Source organism: Panthera onca, chromosome B4 (genome assembly GCF_046562875.1).
Source record: "Panthera onca isolate mPanOnc1 chromosome B4, mPanOnc1 haplotype 2, whole genome shotgun sequence".
Lineage (NCBI taxonomy): Eukaryota > Metazoa > Chordata > Mammalia > Carnivora > Felidae > Panthera > Panthera onca.
In genome coordinates, this window is record NC_138345.1 from 41,328,218 (window position 1) to 41,353,533 (window position 25,316).

Consider the following 25,316-nt stretch of genomic DNA (forward strand, 5'->3'; position numbering starts at 1 on the left):
GCGCTGACACTGCTCCCAAAGCAGCCACCTTTCTGAGGCCCACTTACAGTCTGGAGGGGGAGCTCAAAGATACGAGCCCTGTTCCTGCCCACCTTCCAGACATCATCTTCCTCCAGTCTCCACTCCCTCCATGTCATCTGGTCCCCTTCCTAAAGCTCCACATAGACCATGTCACGTCTCTGCTCAAAAGTCAGCCGTTCCTCCCAATCACCTGCAGAACCAAGCCCTGACCTTCTAGCCTACGTGTCAGGATTCTCGATCAGGCCTCCAAGCCCTTCCCTCGTCCCACCACCTCCCTTCCTGAGCCCCCTCTAGACCCCCAGCCCAGAGCACAACCCCGCAGCCTGCCCCCCTGCCTGCCCCCCTGCTGCCAGGTGGGGTGCCCCTCCCCTTTCCTTTCCATCTAACTCATGGTTTGCAAACTTGAGCCTGTGCCAGTCACCCAGGGGTTTGTGAAAACACAGCCGGCTAGACCCACCCCCAGTTTCTGACCCAGCAGGTCTGGGGTGGGGCCTGAGAATTTGCATTTCTAACAAGTTGGTAGGTGACCCTGGCACCGGCTGACCTGGACCAAACTTTGAGAGTCGTTGCTGTAACCTAGGGCTGCCTATTGTTCAGAGTCCATTCAGAGCCTGTCTACACCCCTCCCGCCTCCCTTCCCCTGGTCTTAACCACCTCAGGTGCTCCCAGAAACCAACGCTGAAATATCATTTTTCTGCTTTCTCTCGGAGGCCTTACAGGGTTGGTCTGACAGTGAGCAGGGAGATATCCTCTGCTTCCTCTCTCCCTCACCCTGCACACAGCACCTGTCTCCAAGTTCTGAGAATTTTCCCTCAGATGTGCTCCTCAAGGCAATCTTTTTTTTCCACATTTCCATAGTTCTCAGTTGTCCGAGTTTAGGCCTGTCTTCTCTCACCGGGATTGTTGCAATCCTGCCTCCTGGGCTCAGCCTCCTCCAACTTGTCTTTCTTAGAGGAGCTGAGAAATTGCAAATTGAAACAATCTGCAAATTGAATCATCCTTTATTATTTTTTTAATAACAACTTAAAAATTTTTTTTAATGTTTATTTTTTTGAGAGAGAAAGAGAGAGAGAGAGAGAGAGAGAGAGAGAACATGAGCAGGGAAGGACAGAGAAAGAGGGAGACACAGATTCTGAAGCAGGCTCCAGGCTCTGAGCTGTCAGCACAGAGCCCGATGCGGGACCCTGAGATCATGACCTGAGCCTAAGCTAGCCACTTAACTGACTGAGCCACCAACATGCCCCAACAACTTTTATTTATTTATTTATTTTAATGTTTATTTATTTTTGAGAGACAGAGAGACAGAGCATGAGTGGGGAAGGGGCAGAGAGGGAGTCACAGAATCCGAAGCAGGCTCCAAGCTCTGAGCTGTCAGCACAGAGCCCGATGTGGGGCTGGAACCCACAAGCTATGAGATCATGTCCTGAGCCGAAGTCGGATGCTTAACCAACGGAGCCACCCAGATGCCCCGAGTCATGTCCTTCTTGACATAAAATCCTTTACTGGCTCCCTAGTCCCCAGGGTCACGGCCCAGCATCCCAGCATGGTGTTCAAGGACCTTCATGACCTGGCCTGGTCCCCCCTGTCTCCACCCCCATCAGCTTGCCACCTTCTCTGTGAATTCTTTCCTGATTCCACTTGGCAGAGAACTCACCCCTGGCCTGGGCACAGCATCGTGTGGCGTGTACTGGTGGCCGTCTGTTTACAAGTATGGGCATCTAGGTCCCTGGCTAGGCTGTATGGGTGCATATCACCCATATAGGTGCATATCACCCCTGTGTGCCTCAGGCCCAACAAATGCCTGTTGACTGATAATTATTATCTCCCTCAGGCCCTGCCCTTTGTGCGCGAAGGCCCAGGACCCTGCCTGCCTCAGCAAGGCCACAATGAATCAAGGAGCCGCTTTTAGGCACCTGCTCCTGGTGCTGCAGTTGGGTGAGTGCTCAGACTTGGGGTCCCAGAGCGGGGAGGGGCTGATTGGGAAATGCAAAGGTGGGGGGATGGGGTGAAGGATGGGCAGTAACAGCCTTGAGGCCTGACTTCCCCCTTTTCCGCCTAGTGATGCTCGAAGCAGCTGTCACTCAGGGAAAGGAAGTGGTGCTGGGGAAGGCAGGAGGCACGGCAGAGCTGCCCTGCCAAGCATCCCAGAAGAAGTACATGACCTTTACCTGGAGACTTTCTTCCCAGGTCAAGATTCTGGAAAGTCAGCACCCCTCCTTATGCCTTACAGGTAGGATGGCCCAGCTCCTCATCAGGAGAGAAAAACACTATGGCCTGAACATCCCTGGTGTCAGAGCCCTGCTCCTAGTAAACTCTGATCCCAAGGGGTTGGGGTTGACAGAGACTCAGGGACTCTCTCTCAGTCCAGAGCTTCCCTGTGCCAACTGCAGGTGGCCGAGGGAATGGCTTTTGGTGGTCTGTTATCGTTTCAGGATTTTAATATGAACAGACTTATTTTAACGGATGTTAGGAAAATAACCTCGAATTTCATGGATATTATTGTTACAGACCCATGATGATGTGTTGTTTACTTCCACTAAAAGCAACAGAAGGATTTTTTTTTTTTTACCTTTTAAAGTAAAAGGAATTAAGATCTCAATACTTTTTAAGAAGTATTTTGCAATTGTTTTGCAATAAAGGAGTTTTACTGTCACATTAAGGTTTGCCCTCCAGTACTCTTCTTTAAATAACTCTTCTTTCTTGTATGTTTGGCCTCTAAATTCAACATGTTTGAAGAGAAGCATCATATGAGAAAAACCTCACCGGCATGGAATGTATTTTTATAAATATACATATTTTTCTTTTTTGGGGGGAGGGAGGGGGGAGGTAAAGACGGAGAGAGAGAGAATCCCAAGCAGGCTCCACATTGTCAGCACAGAGCCCAATGCAGGGCTTGTACCCACGAACTGTGAGATCATGACCTGAGTCAAAACCAAGAGTCAGACACTTAACCAACTGAGCCACTCAGGCACCCCTGTAAATACATATTTTTTAATTTTAAAGTTTATTAGATTTATCATTGCTTGTATTTCATTGCTTATTTTTATGATTTTTAGGTTTTTATAGAGATTTTATTTTGAAGTAATCTCTACACCCAGTGTGGGGCTCAAACTCACAACCCCAAGTCGAGAGTTGCATGCCCCATTGACTGAGCCAGCTAGGTGCCCCTTCTTGCTTTTTTTGAGCATCTTTTTAATTATGAAAAATTTAGCATCGATAAAAGTAGAATAATTATATAATGAACCCCCACATAGCACACTCAGCTTCAACAATGATCAATTCATGGTCAATTAATGGTTCATCTACACCCTCAATGCCCCACCACGTTGGTTTTTTTTTTTTTTTTTTTTTTTCAACGTTTTTTATTCATTTTTGGGACAGAGAGAGACAGAGCATGAACGGGGGAGGGGCAGAGAGAGAGGGAGACACAGAATCGGAAACAGGCTCCAGGCTCCGAGCCATCAGCCCAGAGCCTGACGCGGGGCTCGAACTCACGGACCGCGAGATCGTGACCTGGCTGAAGTCGGACGCTTAACCGACTGCGCCACCCAGGCGCCCCCCCACCACGTTGTTTTATAGCTAACACCAAACATGATATCATTTAATCTGTAAATACTTCAGTATGTATCTCTAAAATGTAATGACTCTTTTTTTACATTTTTTAAAACGTTCATTTATTTTTGAGAGTGAGAGAGAGAGAGAGAGAGAGAGAGAGACAGACAGAGCATGAGCAGGGGAGAGGCAGAGAGAGAGGGACACACAGAATCTGAGGCAGGCTCCAGGCTCTGAGACGTCAGCACAGACCCCGAAGCAGGGCTTGAACTCATGAGCCGTGAGATCATGACCTGAGCCAAAGTTGGACCCTTAACCAACTGAGCCACCCAGATGCCCCATAAAATGTAATGACTCTTTAAAAACATATCCACAGAAAAACCCTAAAAAACAAATGAAAAAGCATAACCACAGTTTTATTTTTAATTAAAATACACACATTACTTTTAATTAAAAATTAAAAATAATCCTTTAATGATGACAAATATCCAGTCTGTGATCAAATTTTCCCAATTACCTCATAATATTATTTTTACAGTTGGTTTATTTGAATCAGAATCCAGATGAAAATGTATGCATGGTGTTTGATTGATATGTCCCTCAAATCCTTTTGAATTTATATATTTGCTCCCTCAGATTTTTTTGCCTCTTGCAACTCATTGGTTGAAGAAGCTAGGCAATTGTCCTGCGGAGTATTGCATGTTTGAATAGGAGGTGGCTACATTCCCATGGTGTTATTTAACACCATGTTCCTCTGTCCCTTGAATCTCCTATAGATTGATGATTAAATCTAGAGACTTGATCAAGTTCATACTTAATTTTTTTGATTAGATCGTCTCATAGGTAGTGTTTTATACTACCAATTTAATCACATCAGAAGCTATGTGATGTCTATCATTCTCTTTCTGTTATTAAGATTAATTAATTAATGGGCTCAAGGGTTAGCTTTAAGTGATAATTATAATAATGTTGTTTTATTTTTTTTGTTTTTTTAAATAGTTGCCTTCTGGTTATATCAAATGGTATCGACTTTCTGTTTATTATAGTGATATAAACTTTTCTTTTAAAATAAATTTATGTAGGGTGCCTGGGTGGCTCAATCAGTTGAGCACCTTGACTTCGGTTCAGGTCATGATCTCACAGTTCTTGGGTTTGAGCCCTGAGTCGGGCTCTGTGCTGACAGCTCTGAGCCTGGAGCCAGCTTTGGATTCTGTGTCTCCCTCTCTCTCTGCCCTTCCCCTGCTCACGCTCTGTCTCTCTCAAAAATAAACATTAAAAAATTTAAAAAATAAAGTAAAATAATAAAATAAATTTATTTAGGAGCGCCTGGGTGGTCCAGTCAGTTAATCATCCAGTTTCAGGTCAAGTCACCGTCTCACGGTTCATGAGTTCAAGCCCCATGTCCGGCTCTGTGCTGACAGCTCAGAGCCTGGAGCCTGCTTTGGATTCTGTGTCTCCCTCTCTCTCAGCCCCTCCCCGACTCACACCCTGTCTCTCTCAAAAATAAATAAACATTTAAAAATTTTAATAAGAAAATAAATAAAATAAATTCATTTAATCCAAAAAAGTGAATGCATTTAAAGATGTTACATTAATAGGACAGGCAGATTTGGACAAAATCATGTGTAAGATATGTGAATGATTGAAGTCTGGGAAATATGGCTCCAGTCCAAGACTCTGATTTTGCTAGTGAGGGAGCTGAGACCCAGGAAGAAGTCCCTGCCCCAAGTTTGTGCCCCATGAGAGGCAGAACTGGGGCTAGAGCTTTGGTCTTTCAACCTTCGGGCCTAGGCTCTCCTGTGGAAAGTTATCCTCAGTGCAAACTGAATTAGCCACAGTGCATAGAAAACCATCTTTGTTGAAAACAGATGTCTCCTCTTCCTGCCTCTCTGTCCAGTGGGAGGAAGTCCTCTATTTTTGCCAAGGAGATTCTTGCTGGGCTCCCAGAGTGACAGTTCAGACACCCATGTCCACTCTTCATGTTTGGACATGAAGAAAAAGGGGAACATTGGGCTGGATCTTTAGTGACCCAAAGCCATTCCCTAAAATTAACAAAACCCCCAATTCCTGATCTCTTTCTGTTAAAGACACACCAAGCGGGTCAACTGCCTTTTGCCTGCCCATGTCCTCTCCCTCATGTCCCTGTTTAAAGAGAACTCTGTGATCAAACTAACCTGCGTCCTTCCCTGGCCTGTGGGATCCCGGTGCCCATTATGTAATTTTCATCCTTGGGCAGAGCTCAGAACAACTCCCACAAACCCAGCAAGTGATTTTCTTGTCCTAGAATTTATTCTGCTAAGTTTCTTGAAATAAGCAGACTTTCAGCTGAGGCTGTATTTTTTATTTTTATTTTTATTTTTTAAATATAATTTATTGTCAAATTGGTTTCCATATAACACCCAGTGATCATCTCAACAAGTGCCCTCCTCCATGCCCATCACCTGAGACTTTATTTATTTTTATTAATTTCAAAGTAAAGGATTCAAAAAAGTAATACAGATACATGGTAAACATTTAAAACCATCCAAATGATACACAATGTGTTAACAACAAAATTCAGCTGAGTACATTTGAAGATCTAATTGGCTTTATTCAATGATTCATAAGTTGGGCAGCATCCCATCCAGCAAATAGAAAGGAGCTCCCAAGAACTGTAGAAAGGAAAGGTCTTTAAAGGCAGAAAATCGGTTGGAAAAGGAAGCTTGTTAGCAAAGAGTGCATTGTTTCAGGCAGGATGACCTGCATAAGTGCATGGAAGAGGTCTATCAGGCAGATTTCCTCACTAGTGCTGACCAGATAATTCCAGATTGACTCATTAAAGGTTATATTCCTGGGAGAAGCTGAATGTAATTAGGTTAGGTATTTAGTCTTGGTTTGCTGATGTGGGGGTTAGCATAAGTGACTCCATTTTGGGCCTGTTGGCTCTTTTTTAACAGTTCCCCTCTTTTGATCACGACTGTTGGCTAAACTGAGAGATGTGGTCAAAATCTAAGGCATTTGTGCCACTCCCAGCTACTACTCTGAAGTTCTTGAAGTTTCTGCTGATTCTTTGGTACTCACAGGTCATGACTTTTCTCCCGAATCTCCATGATATGCACAGGTTATAACTTCAGGTTCACCGATTTTTAAGTTTGTTGTTCCTTTTGTTACTTTCCTGATGTTCCAGTCCCAGGGAGATCATTTGGTGGTTAGCAGCTGCAAACATGTATTCCAAGCCTTTGAGAGGATACAGTGCACCAGGGAAACTTCTGTGATTATTGTAAGAAGGATAATTCCCAATGTTTGGAGTGTACTTCGGAGTCATGATCCCTAAGACCCAAACCAATAAAAATCAAATAAGTCAAAGAAGGACCCCATTAAAGAGTCAGCATTAAAAGACCCCATTAAAAGAGATCATTTAAAGCCAAGTGGCTTGCTCAATGATCTTGTGTACCTGAGTTTCAACTTCCCCAGAAGTGTTAAGCCAAGCACAGCAAGTGAAGTTGGCCACAGCACAGACACCTCCTTGCTCAGCTAAAGGATAATTAAGATCTGTCTTATTATCAAGAATAACTTTGACAAGAGAATCTAAAGATTTTGTTGGGCAGCTGTTATTATTTTCACACTGGGTTCTGCAATACTTTCAAGGGTTAATGAGAAGTTCCTGATTGTAGCCTCATTTGCATTTACTACTAGCCAGGGGAAACACTGATCCATCTACCAAGCTAATATTGAGTCACAAATGCCTCCTGGTAATTCCTGTTTGAGTCTGTGGATACCAGTAAAATTTAAGGCTCTGTAGACCACACAGGTGGTTTCATTCTGATTACCCTTGCTTTGTGTCCCTTTCTTTGTACAGAACCTGGATGCAAGATTCCCAGGTTTGGGATTGTTAACCAGAGACAGGGAAATGGACCAGGGCATTTCCAGCATCATGGACAGATCAAAATTTTTCATGACAAATCCAGCAGTCTGAAGGGTTACCCCCATTTAGACACAGCCTGCGAGATACAGATGATGGTGTTACCTTTCCAAGCCAATGCCAGAGTAAAGGAAAGAAAGAGAAGAATAAAGAGTTTCGTGTTCAGTTGAAGTATGAAGTCTTGATCCGGCTTCTTGGGTGGAAGAAGCTTACCTTAATGTCAGCTACTTCTCTTCTTAGACAATTTGATTTTGAGGTCTCCAGCTCAAAGATTTTGATGTGCAGAGGGCCAAATGGCAGGAGGAGACTTCTCCAGCTGTAAACATGTCCCCAAGGCCCAGGTCCCTGAAGTTTGGCTGCCAGCTAGGTAAGGAAGGAGATTCCTAGCTCCAACCAAGGAGATTCAAAGGCAGTCTTTGTTCTTTGTGATTCCAAATCAAAAGGAGGAAAGCAAATTGGAAATGTTAGTTCGGAGAGTTGTAGCCAGATAGTTGAGGAAACGAGAATTCAGGACCCAGTCCAGTGTATAAGAAAACCTCAAAGACAACAGGATTAGAATCTAGTATGGACAGAAGGTACAAACGGCATTTTTCTCTCTACGATTATCCCAATTTTTATCAAAAATAATCACGGTAAAACGTATTTGTTTGCATTAAACTTGGTCTGGTTATTTACATAAGTGTGGCAAGAATGGCAGTTGACCATATAAGCTGCTTTTTTTTTTTTTTTTTTTTTTTTTTAAGACTGTTCTGCTGGAACCTTATAAACAAGATACCAGGACAATTTTTCCAAGAAGCTTTATTAGCTCCTTAAAGTCAACCTTATTTCTCCAAAGCTGTCTGGTCATATCTGAGTCTATGCCCATCTCTCTTAAATAGAACATTCCAGTCAAAGCCTTGGTAATATAACCAATGTTTCCATTTATGTCCTGTTACAAGGGAGAACATATTCTCATTAAACTTATGTAAATAACTATTTTGTCATAAAAAGAATGCTCAAGAGTTTTCAAATCCTGGAGGGATTGAGTAGAGAAAGAAAGTAAATGTTTCATCTGTGTTTACAAAGGCATACTTTACTAACTTGCTATAGGTCATAAATGACTTAAGTGAAAAAGTTTCCTCAATCTGGAAAAATAAAACATTAAAGAACCAGCAATGTTTCAATTAAGAAGTCATAAAAATTATAATCATCCTCCTCAGCTCATTAAGTCTCATGTTATTAATTCTTGCTTGAATCCAGTTTTTTCCATTAATTCTGGAGACTCTTACCTAGTTCATTTTTTTATCTAAAAGTTATCAGAAACTGTATTGGCCAGGGTCCTTTCAATAAATTTTTTTTAAATGTTTATTTATTTTTCAGAGAGAACGTGTGCGCGGGTGGGGGAGGGGGCAAAGGATCGGAAATAGGTTCACACTGACAGCTGGGAGCCCAATGAAGGTCTGGAACTCACAAACTGTGAGATCATGACCTGAGCTGAAGCTGGATGCTTAACCGACTGAGCTACCCAGGCCCCCCTCAAAGAATCTTCTTGATGAGGCACTTTTGTAGATACACTTCTGCAAAAGCATCTGAGTAAAACATAAACCGTCTGTAAATGACAGAAGACTTTTAAAAAATGCTCAGTGTTAAAGATCTGATGAGAGTTCATGGTAATGGAATTGACAAAGAAATCTGGTCATTTCTGTGAAACATAACATTTAAATAACCGAAGCCTCATTTTAGGACAAAATTACTTTCTTTGCCCTCAACAAAAAAAGCATTTCCCTTTTTTCTTTTACCATACTTTTTTTTTTTTTTTTATAAATTTTTTTTTTCAACGTTTTTTATTTTATTTTTGGGACAGAGAGAGACAGAGCATGAATGGGGGAGGGGCAGAGAGAGAGGGAGACACAGAATCGGAAACAGGCTCCAGGCTCCAAGCCATCAGCCCAGAGCCTGACGCGGGGCTCGAACTCACGGACTGCGAGATCGTGACCTGGCTGAAGTCGGACGCTTAACCGACTGCGCCACCCAGGCGCCCCATACTTTTTTTTTTTTTGAGAGAGAGAGAGAGAGTACTCATGTGAGCACATGCATGGGGGAGGGGTAGAGAGGGGGGAGAAAGAATCTTAAGCAGGGTCCATGCCCGGGGCAGAGCCAGAGGTGGGGCTCAATCTCATAAATCATGAGCTTATGATGTGAGCCTAAATCAAGAATTGGGCACTTAACCAACTGAGTCACCCAGCTGCCCTGTTACTGTACCTTCTTTTACCAAAAACACACATCCTACTCTCCTTGCACATGGAGAGGTTTCCCTTATTATTTCAAGTAGTTTTAATTACATATATTAGACTGTTTTAGCCCCTAGAAACCTGGTTTCTAGCAGAAACTGAAGTAAGCAACTGTGTTCTTCACATTAGCATTCTATGGCTTAGTAAATGTTTCTAATTTCTAGAAACATATGCTTTCTCATAGTAAATTTCTTAATGTGGCACAAAACATGTTTTAGTAATCCATGCATATATCTGTAGTTCCTCTGTAAAAAGGAAGCCAAAAGTGAATAAGCCTATGTTCAGTAATTAATGTTTCAGTATCTTATCTGATTTAGAAATGATATATAGACATTTAGTGACTAGCCATCAGTTAATTTAACTTGTAAAACTTTAAGGTTTCAGGTTACTAAAAAGATTTGGGGAAACTATCAAAAATTCACCTAAAAACTTTTATCTCACATCTATTTAATGTACTTGTTCTCAACAATTATTTTTAGGTTAATTATAAAAATTTCATCATACCAGGTTATTTTTTCTTGCTGACAAGTTTTTCAACAGAGATAACATGAACTTATTTGACTAGTAAACTCAGGTAGAATAAAAGCTGTATGTCTGCATTGTTTTTAATGTTGATAATTCTAATTTTTTTAAAATGTTTTATTCATTTTTTAAGAGACAGAGTGCGAGTGGGGGAAGGGCAGAGAGAGACGGAGACACAGAATCTGAAGCAGGCTCCAGGCTCTGAGCTGTCAGCACAGAGCCCGACGTGGGGCTCAAGCCCGCAAACCTCGAGATCATGACCTGAGCAGAAGTCGGCCGCTTAACTGACTGAGCCACCCAGGCGCCCCTTAATGTTGATAATTCTAAAGACATGCCTATTTTAATTAAACCAACAACCTTAAACTAGCTTTTAATTACTAAAGATTTCCTCAGATCATGTGAACCTGAAAAGCCCTCGCTTTCATTTTTTATCACATTCCTAAGAATTTTATGAACATATAATTCATAAAGGCACTTAATTTTCTTTAGCCCAATTAAATAGAGCTCCTCCACAAATGAATTTTGATAATACCATCTGGAGGTAGAAAATACCACACATCTATATATAACATGTATATATATACAGACAGATGTAAACATACAGACACAGAAACCTATAGTTTTCATTTTAAAATTACTACCATGAGACAGGTATGATAATACAAAACTTACTAGCTTAAAAGAACAGCTGGAAAAAGTGAGGATCACCTGGTCAGATGGCTAACGCTTTTTATTCACATTAGTGGCAAATACAATAGTTTGATGTTTGCCCAAGTCCCAAATAACCTTTCTCTCCCTTTTATAGATAAGAATTACCTGCCTTAAGTTTATAGATAAGGTACAAGATTTACATGGAAAAGGCACAGGGGAAGAAGGCAAGTTCCCCTAAGAAGAATTTTTGTTTCCTAAGGCCCCGCGTTTTTGCAGTTCCTACAAGCCTTTCGAGATAAATAGGGGAGGTTTGGGGATGGGTAAAAGAATAGGCGGAATTTGAACTATTTCTAGAGAAGGTAAGGGCAGATGTTTTCAATTCCCCCAAGGAATTGGGTTGTAACTTAAGTGATAGCAAGAAGCCTCTGTGGCCATCTAATTACATTATCTTCAAGTTGTTCCCCCACCCACTCTGGGCACAAAGTTTCATTTTAGCGCAAAGGAGAGAAAAACTTAAAAGGAACCCTTTTAAACATCTTACCAGTGTTCAGCTAGGACAAACAGTAAATATTCTTGGCAGTATTGAACAACCCCTTAGACGCAAGAGGTGGCCCCACAGAGGGTGCAAAAGGTATTTTATTTTCCTGTCTCTACTTGGTACTACAGTCAGAGATACAGAACAGCTGACCCTGGTAGGAATTCTTATCTTTAGCTGACTCTGCCAGTTTTTCCAGGATCCCATCTGTAGCTCTGGTATCTACCAGAATTTCTCCATTAGTTTTAATTTAGTTTTCCCTTGGCTGTTGAAGGGAATAACATAGCAGTTTACCAGAAAAATCCCATAGAGTTTCATCAACTCTGGGAGGGGTCCAGACAGGAGCCTCTTGTGAGGGTAGTGTGGGGGCGTCTCTAAGATCACTCATTTGGCAGATTTTTAAAAAATGTTTTATTTATTGGGACGTCTGGGTGGCTCAGTCGGTTGAGCAGCTGACTTCGGCTCAGGTCATGATCTCACGGTTTGTGGGTTAGAGCCCCATGTCGGACTCTGTGCTGACAGCTTGGAGCCTGGAGCCTGCTTCAAATTCTGTGTCTTTCTCTCACTCGGCCCCTCCCCTGCTTGCCCTCTGTCTGTCTCTCTCTCTCAAAATAAATAAATAAACTTATAAAAAAAAGCTTTAAAATGTTTTATTTATTTATTTAATATTTTTAATGTTTATTTATTTATTTTTGAGAGACAGAGAGTTGACAGAGCATGAGCAGGGGAGGGGCAGAGAGAGAAGGAGACACAGAACCCTAAGCAGGCTCCAGGCTCTGAGCTGTCAGCACAGAGCCCAACGTGGGCTAGAACCCATGGACTGTGAGATCATGACCTGAGCTTAACCGACTGAGCCACCCAGGTGCCCCTTAATGTTTTATTTATTTATTTTGAGAGGGCGAGAGAGAGAGAGAGAGAGAGAGAGAGAGAGAGAGAGAGAAGGCACAAGCACAAGACCGGGGGATGGTGGGGGGGGGGGGGGTGGGGTGGGCATGAGAATGTCAAGCAGGTTCCTCACTGTCAGCACGGAGCCAGACTCCCGGCTGAGGTTCAGCTTGCGATTCCACAAACCATGAGATCATGACCTGAGCCAAAATCAAGAGCTAGAGGCTTAACTGACTGAGCCACCCAGATGTCCCCTTGGCTGACTTTTGTTTACAGTCTTGTAGTCTCTTCAGAGGGGCAAGACAATTCAGGTGGGGGATTTACTAGCATTAAGTACTCAAATAAAGAAGGATAGAGGGGAGCAGCAGGGGTTACATCAGTCTTACAGTCTTTTGTTTTAGGTACCTCTTGTGTCTTTAATTTTTCATTTGCCTTTTTTTTAAGTTTATTGATTTTGAGAGAGCAAGAGGGAGCATGAATGGGGGAGGGGCAGAGAGAGAGGAAGGGAGAGAGAATCCCAGGCTATCAGTGCAGACCCCAACACTGCGCTCAGTCGTAGGAACTGTGAGATCTCATTTGTTTTTTTGCAACGAATCTTTTAATGAAGGTGTTTTGGAATTTTGAAACCTCTTTTTTTTCCCATCATGACAAGTGTGCTCTTTAATCCTCATCCCCTATTTCTCCTGTCCCCCCACCCACCTCCCCGCTGGTAGCCATTGGTTTCTTCTCTAGAGTTAAGAGTTTGTTTCTTGGTTTCCTTCTCTCTCTCTCTCTTTCTCCCTCTTTTTTCCTTTGTTCGTTTGTTTTGTTTCTTAAATTCCACATATGAGTGAAATCATATGGTATTTGTCTTTGACTGACTGATTGCACTTAGCATCATAATACTCTCTAGCTCCATCCATGTTGTTGCTCATGGCAAGATTTCATCCCCCCTTATTTTTTTTATGGCCGAATGATATTCCATTATATGCATACCATTTCTCCTTTATCCATTCATCTGTTGATGGACACTTGGGCTGTTTCCATAGATTGGCTATTGTAAATAGTGCTGCAATAAACATAGAGGTGCATGTATCCCTTTGAATTAGTGTTCCTGCATTTCTTTAAAGTTTTATTTATTTTTTTTAGTAATCTCTATGCCCAACATGAGGCTCAAACTCATGACCCCAAGGTCAAGAGTCACATGCTCTTCCAGCTGAGCCAGCCAGGCACCCTGTGTTCTATTTTGGGGCTAAATAACCTAGTAGTGCGATTCCTGGATAGTAGGGTAGTTCTATTTTTAATTTTTTGAGGAACCTCCATGCTGTTTTCTGTAGTGACTTCACCAGTTTGCACTCCCACCACTTCACTAGTTTGTAAGAGGGGTCCTTTTTCTCCACATCCTCACCAACACTTGTTTCCTGTGTTTTTGATGTTTGATTTAGCCATTCACACTCCATCAGGGTGTGAGGTGATGTCACATTGTATAGCTTTGATAAACATTGATTTGCATTTCCTTGATGATGAGTGATGTTGAGCATCTTTTCATTTGTCTTCTGGTCATCTATGTCTTCTTTAGAGAAATGTCTGTTCATATCTTCTCCCGATTTTTTATTTTAAAGTAGGCTTCATGTCCAGCATGGAACCAAATGCAGGGCTTGAACTCATGACCCTGAGACCAAGACCTGAGCTGAGATCAAGAGTCGGACACTTAGGGGTGCCTGGGTGGCTCAGTCGGTTAAGTGTCTGACTTTTGGTTTCGCCTCAGGTCATGATCTCACGGTTCATGAATTCATCGCATTGGGCTCCATGCTGGCAGTGCTGAGCCTGCTTGGGATTCTCTCTCTCCCTTTCTTCTCTTTCTCTCTATGCCCCTGCCCTGTGCTCTCTCCCTCTCTCAAAATAAATAAATAAACTTCCAAAAATTAAAAAAAAAAAAGAGTAGGACACTTAATTGACTGAGCCACCCAGGTGCCCTGCTTCTCCCCAGTTTTAAATTGGATTATTTAGTTTTTGGGTGTTAAGTTATATAGGTTCTTTCTATATTTTGGATGCTAACCCTTTATGAGATATGTCATTTGCAAACATCTTCTCCCATTCCGTGGGTTGCCCTTTAGTTTTGTTAATTGTTTCCTTCACTGTGCAGAAACTTTTTATTTTGATGTAGCCTCAATAGTTTATTTTTGCTTTTATTTCCTTTGTGCCAGGAGATTATGTAGAAAAATGTTGCTATGGCTGATGTCAGAGAGATTACTGCCTGTGCTCTCTTCTAGGATTTTTATAGTTTCAAGTCTCCCATTTAGGTCTTTAATCCATTTTGAGTTTATTTTTGTGTATAGTGAAAGAAAGTGGTCCAGTTTCATTTTTCGCATGTGGCTGTTCAGTTTTCCTAACATCATTTATTGAAGAGACTGTCTTTTTCCCATTGGATATTCATTCCTCTTTTGTCAAAGATTAATTGACCATATAATTGTGGGTTTATTTCTGGGTTTTCTGTTCTATTCTATTGATCTATGTGTCTATTTTTATGCCAGTACCATACTGTTATAATTACTACTGCTTTGTAATATAACTTGAAATCTGGAATTGTGATATCTACAGTTTGTTTTTCTTTTTCAAGATTCCTTTGGCTATTCCAGGTTTTTTGTGGTTTCATAGAAATTTTAAGATTGTTCTAGTTCTGTGAAAAATGCTGTTGGTATTTTGATAGGGATTGTGTTAAATATGTAGATTGTTTTGGGTAGTATAGACATTTAAAAAAATTTTTTTTGTAAATTTATTTATTTATTTTTATGGAATATTTCATACCCAACGTGGGGCTTGACCTCATGACCCCAAGATCAAGAGTTGCATGCTTTCCCAACTGAGCCAGCTAGGTGACCTGGTGTCGACATTTTAATATTTGTTCTTCCAACCCATGAGCGTGGAATGTTTTTCCATTTCTTTACATCATCTTGAATTTCCTTCATCAGTGTTTTATAGCTTTCAACGTACAGGTCTTTCACCTCTTTAGCTAAGTTTATTCCATGATATTTTATTGGTTTTGGTGCCATTGTAAATGGGATTGTTTTCTTTCTTTAAAAAAAAAAAAACTTTTTTTAGTGTATATTTATTTTGAAAGAGTGAGAGATTGGGTAGGGGAGGGCTTGAGAGAGAGGGAGAGACAGAATCCCAAGCAGGCTCTGGGACGTCAGCACACAGCCTGCCGTGGGGCTTGATCCCACGAACTGTGAGATCATGACCCGAGCCAAAATCAAAAGTCGGACATTTAACCAACTGAGCCACCCAGGTGCCCCTGGGATTGTTTTCTTAATTTCACCGTCTGCTGCTTTATTATTAGTGTATGGGAATGCAACAGATTTCTGTACATTGCTTTTGTATCTACAACTTTACTGAATGCATTTATCAGTTCTTTTTTAAAAAAAAAATTTTTTTTTAACATTTATTTATTTTTGAGACAGAGAGAGACAGAGCATGAACGGGGGAGGGGCAGAGAGACAGGGAGACACAGAATTGGAAGCAGGCCCCAGGCTCTGAGCCATCAGCCCAGAGCCCGACATGGGGCTCGAACTCACAGACTGAGAGATCGTGACCTAAGCTGAAGTCGGAGGCTTAACCGACTGAGCCACCCAGGCGCCCCTACATTTATCAGTTCTACTAGCTTTTTGGTGGAGTCTTTAAGGTTTTCTATATACAGTATCATGTTATCTGCATATAGTGAGAGTTTTACTTCTTCTTTACCAATTTGGATGACTTTTATTTCTTTATGTTGTCTATTTGCTGTGATTTAAGCAAATATGTTGAATTGAAGTGGTGAGAGTGGACATCCTCCTTGTCTTGTTCTTGATCTTAGGGGGAAAGGTCTCAGTTTTTCACCATTGAGTAGGATGTTGGTTGTGAATTTTTCATACAGGCCTTTATTATGTTGAGGTATATTCCCTCAAGACCTACTTTGCACAAGTGTTTTATCATGAATGGGTGTTGTACTTTGTCAAATGCTTTTTCTGCGTCTATTGAAATGATCACATGGCTTTTATCCTTTTTCTTATTGATGTGATGTATGATGTTAACTGTTTTACAAATATTGAAGCCACCCTTGCATCCTGGGAATAAATCCCATCTGATAGTGGTGTACGATTTTTTTAGTGTCTTGTTGGATTCAGTTTGCTGATATTTTGTCGAGGATTTTTGCATTTATATTCATGAGTGATATTGGCTTGTAGTTCTCTTTTCTGTGGTGTCTTTATCTGGTTTCAGGGTGATACTGGCCTCAGAAGAATTTGGAAGTTTTCCTTCCTCTTGTATTTTTTGCATAGTTTGAGAAGAACAGATACTAACTCTTCCTAGAACACTTGGTAAGAGTTGATGCCATTCTCCTGATCACGTGCTGCCTGCTAGCAGTGTCACCTTAGAGATCAGGACCGGCTGGGTCCTGTCAACATGCTTTTGGCTAGAGGTTTACTACATCCAGCCTGGGAAGAGGAAAAGAAAAATACATAAAAAGAAACAGCTAGTTCAAAGCCCAAATTCCTATTTTATGGATGTAAAATGTCCAGGTTGCTAGAAGACTACCATGGTTTTCAGCCATGCTCTTTGTGTAGGCTGTTCAACAATGTGCCAGCCAACAGGTAGAACAGCCAGACTCACAGAGGGGTGTTCATTTAGAAGAAAGCAATGCCAACGATCCACACAAAGTCCTGAATTTGTGTTATATCGCAGAAAGCCTTACCAGTTCAATAATTCCAGTTAGTCTACCAAGATCATGTAACTATAGTTAAAAAAAAATTTTTTTAATGTTTATTTATTTTTAAGAGACAGCATGAGCGGGAGAACGCAGAGAGACAGAGGGAGACCCAGAATATAAAGCAGGCTCCAGGCTCTGAGCTGTCAGCACAGAGCCCAACGCTGGGCTTGAACCCATGAGCCATGAAATCATGACCTTAGCTGAAGTTGGACACTCAACCGACCGAGCCACCCAGGCGCCCCCTCTGACAGCTTTTAAGTGCTCAACCCGTGCTCATCAATTCTGCAGCTACTTTTGGGATTTCCATTAGCAATAACCTTTATCTACACAAAACAAAACAAACAGGTGCATCTTAACATACCAGCCTTAAGCAAGAGATGTTACTGTGGCCTGGCTAAGACAAGGCCCTGTGTGCACCACCAGCAACTCCTGAGGTGAAACTGGGGTTTGGCGAAGGGATTGTACTAGAAAACCCCAAAGAATGGGGACCATGGGCTGATTCCAAACAGCAGTTGCCATAGTGGAATCTAGGGAAGGATTCCAAGTAAATGAGAAATTGCCAGCAGTTCCCAGTTTGGAATCTAGAGGTAGAATCAAGGGCTGGGGTTTCCAATTAAATGGTCAATTGTGGTCCAAATTACCAGCAATTCCCAACATGGAACTAGTGTTTCTGGACAAATGAGGAATGGACTGGGAAGTTAATTAGATCAGGAGCCTGATGCAAAGAGAGCAGAGCTCAGAGCCGAGAGGGACTCACCTATGGCTCTCGGAAATGGTGAGAAATACAGAGAACTCAAAAGGGTTCACAAGTACCAAGCCTGTGTTTCTCATTGTCCCTGAAGCTGTCAGAAGTTTCCTTCTATCCCACCACTGCCTCCAAATCTATGAAAAAACAAAATTCAACTGAGTAAATTTGAGGATCTAATTGCCTTTATTCAATGATTCATGGATTGGGCAGTGTCCTGTCCAGCAAATAGATAGGAGCTCCAAGGAGCTATAGAAAATGAAAGGCTTTAAAGGCAGAGAGAGGGCAGAAAAAAGGAAGTTTATCAGCAAAGAACTCTTGTTTCAGGCAAGGTCACCTTCCTAAGGGGGACAGAGAGTGTGTATCAGGCAGACTTCTTCACTAGTGCTGACCAGGTAGCTCCAGACTCACTAATTAAAGATTACATTCCTAGGAGAGTCTTGGTTTGCTGATGTGGGGATTAGCATAAGTGACTCCATTTTGGGCTTATTGTCTCATTTTTAATATGTGACAATAAATCTCCTTCCTACTCCTGATCCTCAATTTCTCAGTTCCCTTCCCCAGAGGCAGCTTTTAACCAGTTTCTGTGTTTCCTTCAAGAGATGATCTATGCATATATGTATACCGTTCCTTCTTTTCTTACATAAAATAATAAATTCATCATATATGCGTATGTATATATGGGTATGTATATATTGAGTGCCTACAAGGGTTAGGTAATGTTCTACATTAGGTGCCGGGGATATAATATAGTGGAAAACAAAAGAAGACTTTGTATAGTGTTTCTAACCTTGCTTTTTTTTCTTTTAAATTAGATATTTTGAAGGTTTTTCTATTTTCATATGTGTGTTTGTATATATATATATATATATATATATATATATATATATACATATATATATATCTGTCTATATTTCTACCTCACTTATTTTCAGGGACTGCATAATTCTTTTTCATAATTAGACCATGATTTATTTGACTAATCCCATACTGTTGCACATTTAGGCTATTTTCAGTTTACTGCTATCACAAACAGTGAATCAAACTTTGCATCTCTGGGCATATATGCAAATGTCTTTGAAAGATAAATTCCTAGAAGCAATATTGATGGGCCAGGTCAGCTTGATCTTTAGATATCTTCTGGTATACAACTTTCTCTCAAATGGTGTCTGCTGTAAGATTTGACTATATATTAATTTGCACCTTCCAGTATATTACTTCCTTTAGCCAAGTTTTATTGATGTTGCTGGTTTTTTTCCCCTCCAGATTTAAAAAGTATTATGTGCTCATTACAGAATATTTGGCAAATGCAAAAAAGAATAAATAATGAAGATTCCCTTTTCCTCAGAGGCCAATAAATAAGTAAATAAATAGGAAACAAATCAAGTGCATGCATACTTCCACCATTGAGAGATACCCTCTGTTAACGTTTTTATTTATTTCCTACTGGGCTTTGTTTAGTGTGGAAAATATGATATATATATTATTAAATAGATGATATCATGCTGTATATAGTTTTTAACCTACTTCCTCATAACATTTTATAATGATGGGACAATCAATTATTAGACTATTTTTTTTAAGTTTATTTATTTTGAGAGAGAGAGAGAGCACTCAGGTGTGCATGAACAAGGGAGGGGCAGAGAGAGAGAACCCCAAGCAGGCTCCACACTATCAGTGCAGAGCCTGATGTGGGGCTCAAACTCATGAACCATGAGATTATGACCTGAGCCGAAATCAAGAGTTGGACACTCAACCAACTGAGCCACCCAGGCGCCCCTAGACTATTTTTTAAAAGTAATATGCCAGGGCACCTGGGTGGCTCTGTTGGTTAAGCGTCCGACTTCAGCTTAGGTCATGATCTCACAGTTCATGAGTTTGAGCTCCACGTCAGGCTCTGTGCTGACAGCTCAAAACCTGGAGCCTGCTTCAGATTCTGTGTTTCCTTCTCTCTCTGCCCCTTTTCTGCTTGCACTCTGTCTCTCTCTCTCTCTCAAAAATAAACATTAAAAAATTTTTAAAGTCATCTGCCAATGTTTAGTAAATACAAAATTATAAACTCTTACATGAAGTACTAGCTACTCTGTAAAATTTACTTGGCAGAGATAAAATTGTGAATATTTCATGATATCTGCACAAGAATGTTGTCATAAGCATTGCTTATAACATGAAAGAATAAAATTCAACCCGAATATCCATTAATGAGGAAAGAATTGAACTATGGTACAATGGTGGAAAGTTATTCAGGTAATTAAAAAAATTAGGGCTTTCAGGAAAATAGAGTAGACATATGTATTAGTCTGCTTAGGCTGCCATAACAAAATACCATAAACTAGGTAATCAAACAGTGGAAATTTATGTTTTCACAGTACTGTAGGCTGGAAGTTCAAGATTAGGGCGTCAACACAGTTGGGTTCTGGAGAGAACTGTCTTCCTGGCCTACAGGGGGTGGCTTCTTGCTGTGTCCTCACATGGCAGAGACACAGGAAGCAAGCTCTCTGGTGTCTCCTCTTAGCACAAATCCCATCACGAAGGCCCCATCTTCATGACTTCATCTAAATCTAATTACCTTTCAAAGGCCCCATCTCCAAATACCATCACATTGAGTATTAGAGCTACAACATCTGAATTTGGAGGGAACACAATTCAGTCCCTAGTAACATACTTTTTGCTAAATACACTAAGTACAACAGGAAACCCTGGACATTACCTATAGAGCTAACATAAGAAGACTCTGAAACATGTAGAGAAGAGGGCAGACTGGTAGGGACCCAGGGGCCTAAGGATCAACATGGTGGGGAATTTTCTTTTGCCTTGTATATCCCAGTCTTGGAGCTAAAGAAGCCAGCAACCTAGAAGCCTCAACGGACACAGACAAAAATAAGCATCAACAAAAGCCTGCTCTCTCTAGCCAAAGGACCAGGAAAGGAGCAAACTAGCAAGACAAAGTAATAGACAGTAACTGCTCTACTCCTGTCAAACACCAGAAGAAGGGTCCCACCCTTTCCCATGCCAGAAAAAGCTGAGTGAAGAGCCTAAACTTGAACCCTCCTGAGGCTGTAATGAGGCACCAGCCAGTGGAAAGGGTCCTAACCCCCCTGCATTGTCAGTAAAGATCACATAAGGAGCCTGGATTTCCACCTCCACCCGCAGTCATGAGGCACCCCTCCTTGCTGGGTGGTTGTCAGAAGAGGTTTAGTGGAGAGTCAAGGCTTTCATCATCACCCAGAAATAACAAAGGCACTAACACAGGGTTGATGGACACCTTGTGGGAGCTGGAACTTCTACCCTGTCCAGTGATAAGGAGCACTCCCCTCTAGTGGCAATGGAGGATGAGAGGGGAACCCAGATTTCTATCTCCACCTGGCAGCAGTAAGGTGGCACCATGCTCTTCCCTTGTCAGAGTGATGTCAAAGAAAGCCAGTTAAAATAGAAGGTTTAAAGAACATCCAAATTCTCATAATATAACATTCAGATGCCTAGGTTCCAATAAAAAATCATTCATCAGGGGCACCTGGCTGGCTCAGTTGGAGAACAATGTAACTCTTGATCTGAGGGTCACAGGTACCAGTCCCATGTTGGATATATAGATTAAAAAAAACCCAACAACTTAAAAAAAGAAAGTTATTTAAAAAATCATTCATGATACCAAGAACCAGTAATATCTCAAACTGGAGATAGTTTCTCAAACTGGAGATGAAAAAAAGAATCAATGCATGCCCATACAATGAGATGACAGAAATGTTAGAATTATCTGGCAAAGATTTTAAAACAGTCACAATAAAAAAAAAAAAAATCCTTCAGCAAGCAATTACAAATATACTTGAAACAAATGAACAAAATGGAAAGACTCAGCAAAGAAATAAAAGATAAAAGAAGAACAAATGGAAATTTTGAACTGAAAAATATAATGACCAAAGTATAAAGATCAGCGGATAGATCCAACAGAAAAATGAAAAGGACAAAGAAAAGAATCAGGGAACTACAAGACAGAATAACAGAAATTGTGCAATCTGAGTGACAGAAAATAGACTAAAAAAAAAAAAAAAAATGAACCAAGCCTAGGGACCTGTGGAACTATAACAAAAAATCTAGTATTTGTGTCAGTGTAGTCCCAGAAGGAGAGGAAAAAGAAAATGGAACTGAAAAAATACTTAAAAAATAATGGCTGAAAAAAAGTAATGGCTTAAAATGCCATAAATTTGGTAAGATGTTAGCCTATTGATTCAAGAAGCTGAGCAAACCTTAATCAGGATAAACCAAAGGAATTCCATATCAAAACGCATCACAATGAAATTTGTGAAAACTAAAGACAAAAGAAAACAAGTCTTCAAAACAACCAGAGAAGATTGACTACCTTACCTACAGGGTAACAGTTTAAATGGCAACAGAGTTCTCATCAGAAACCATGCAAGTCTACAGGAAGTGATGTGATATTATTCAAATACTAAAAGAAGAGAACAGTAAACCCAGAATTCTATACTATCCTTCAGGAATGAAGAAGTCAGGACGCTTTCAGATGAAAGAAAACTAAGAATTTGTTGCCAGCAGACCTACCGTGAAAGAATGGCTCAAGGAAGTTCTTTAAACAGAAAGGAAATAATGAAGAAGGAATCTTAGAATATCAAGAAGAAAGAACAAAGTAAACAAATGTATGGATAAATATATTAGGCTTTCCTTTTCCTCTTGAGTTTTCTAAGTTTCTAAGTTTGACATTTGAAACAAAAATTATAACATTATCTATGTGTTTCTAAATGTATGTAGGAGAAATATTTAAGATAACTAATTATAAATGGGGATGTTAAAAAGATGTAAAGGGACATAAGGTAAAATTATAACACAAGTAGACTAAGTGATAGGTTATATATACATATAATGTAATACCTAGATTAATCACTAAAAGTATACAAAGAGATACACTCAAAACTACCACAGATAAATTAAAATGGATTCTAAAACATATTTAAAAATATTTACATCCCAGGGGCTCCTGTGTAGCTCAGTCAATTAAGCATCTGACTCTTGGTTTTGGCTCAGGTCATGATCTCACAGTTCATGAGTTTGAGCCCTGCGTCTGGCTCTGTGACGACATTGTAGAACCTGTTTGGGATTCTCTCCCTCTCTCACTCCCCCTCTCTCTGCCTCTCCTTCACTCTCTCTCTCTCTCTCTCTCTCAAAATAAATAAATAAATAAAATTTTTACATCTCCAAGTATAAAATAAATACCTATGAGCCCATACTGATAAAATAATTGATTGAATAAATAAATAAATGGGGGAAAGAGACAAATCTCCCATGTAGAAGAATTCTAAATAATTCATGTAAACAATCTGCTCTCAAGGATGTGGAGCATTAACTCCTCACTCTTTAAGTGTGAGTTGTGCATAGTTATTAACTTCTAAAGAGTATAGTATGGAAAAGGGGGCAAGAATAACTTTACAGTGGAGAAACCTGAAGAACGCTACCTCAGTCAGGTGATCAAAATCGACAGTCGTAAGTCATGGATGGTATGTATCCTTGACATGTAATGAAAATCGAACTTTATCTCTGTGATCTTCCTCCCCCAAACCCATAAACCCAGTCTAACTAAGAGAAAAACATTGGAGGGGCACCTGGGTGGCTCAGTCGGTTGGGCATCTGACTCTTGATTTCAGCTATGATCATGATCTCACAGTTTGTGTTTCTCACATAGGGCTCTGTGCTGACAGTGCAGAGCCTGCTTGGGATTCTCTCTCTCCCTCTCTCTGCCTCTCCCTTGCTCTCTCTCACTCTCTTAAAATAAACTTAAAAAAAAAGAGAGAGAGAAACATTGGACAAATCCCCCCAATAGAGGGACCTTTTATAAAATAACTGACCAGTACTCCTCAAAAATGTTAAGATCATCCAAAACAAGGAAAGTCTGAGAAACCGTTACAGCCAAGGAGAGCCAAAGGAGATATGATAACTGAATGTAATATGGTCTCCTAGATGGGATCTTGGGGTGAAAAGGGGACATTAGATAAAAACTAAGGAAATCTGAGTAGAGTATGGGCTAGTTAATAAAAATGTGTTGATATTGATGTATTATAACAAATGTTCTATACTAATGTAAGGCAATAATAGGAGAAATTAGGTATAGAGTACATGGAAAGTCTATCATTTTCACAATATTTTTGTAAAACTAAAACTTTTCTAAGAAAATGTGTTACAGAAAGACATTCAAGGGGTGCCTGCCTGGCTAAGTCAGAAGAGCATGTGACTCTTGATCTCAGGGTCAAGAGTTCAAGCCCCATGCTGGGTGTAAAGATTACTTAAATAAAAATAAATCTTTAAAAAAAAAAAGATGTTTAAGTAACCCATAGGAAGACAGGAAAAAGAAAACAAAAAACAGAACAAGCAGACTTAAGCCCTAACTTTTAATAATTACATTAAATGTAAATGGTCTAAATATACCAATCAAAAAACAGGTTGACTGGTTGACACAGTAGATTAAAAAGCAAAACCCCGGCGCCTGGGTGGCGCAGTCGGTTAAGCGTCCGACTTCAGCCAGGTCACGATCTCGCGGTCTGTGAGTTCGAGTCCCGCGTCAGGCTCTGGGCTGATGGCTCAGAGCCTGGAGCCTGCTTCTGATTCTGTGTCTCCCTCTCTCTCTGCCCCTCCCCCGTTCATGCTCTGTCTCTCTCTGTCCCAAAAATAAATAAAAAACGTTGAAAAAAAAATTTAAAAAAATAAAATAAAATAAATAAAAAGCAAAACCCAACAATATGTTGTCTATAGGAAATTCACATCAGGGGCACCTGGATGACTTAGTCAGTTGAGCGTCCGACTCTTGGTTTGGCTCAGGTCATGATCCCAGGGTCGTGGGATCAAGCCCTGTGTCAGGCTCCATGCTCAGTGTGGAGCATGCTTATGATCTTCTCTCTTTCTCCCTCTTCCCCTCTCCCCCACTCACACTCTCTTTCTCTTTTTAAAAAAAAAAAAAAAAAAAAAGGAAGAAAGAAGCCCACTTCAAAAAATAATGACACAGGCGAGTTGACTGTAACAGGATGGAGAAAGGGTATGCCATGCAAGCATTAAGCAAAGGAAAGCAAGAATCAATATATTAATATTGGATAAAGTCAATGTCAGATCAATAAAACTATTAGAGTCAATGAAGAACATTATATAATAATGGCAATGTCAATTCCTCAAGAAGACATAATAATCCTAAATTGGTATGCACCAAACAGCAGATCTGCAAAATATGTGAAGGAATTCCGGTAGAATCAAAAGGAGAAATAGACAAATCCACATCGGTAATTGGAGTCTTCAGCACCCTTCTCCCAACAACTGACAAAACAGCTCCACAGAAAATCAGCAGGGGTATAGAAGAACTCAGCAACATCATCAATCAACAGGATCTCATTGACATTTTTAGAACACTCCACCCTACAGCAGCAGAATGCATATCTTTTTCAAAGGTCCACAGAACATATACCAAGATGGTCCATATTTGAGCCAATAAAATACACCTCAACAAATTTAAAAGAATT

General features: G+C 40.6%; 1 protein-coding gene and 1 pseudogene across 2 annotated transcripts in view; both read left to right on the forward strand.

Moving 5' to 3' along the window:
* The window catches only part of CD4 (CD4 molecule), a 43,729-nt gene that overhangs the window by 4,621 nt on the left and 13,792 nt on the right, over positions 1–25,316 (forward strand). For both annotated transcript variants that reach the window (XM_060658537.3, XM_060658538.3), the window contains exons 2-3: positions 1,853–1,956; positions 2,081–2,251. In XM_060658537.3, coding sequence (XP_060514520.2) covers positions 1,908–1,956; positions 2,081–2,251 — 220 coding nt within the window. In that variant the 5' untranslated portion in view covers positions 1,853–1,907. The remainder of the gene's footprint in view (positions 1–1,852; positions 1,957–2,080; positions 2,252–25,316) is intronic.
* LOC132694811 (small ribosomal subunit protein eS27-like pseudogene) lies at positions 15,787–18,554 on the forward strand (annotated as a pseudogene).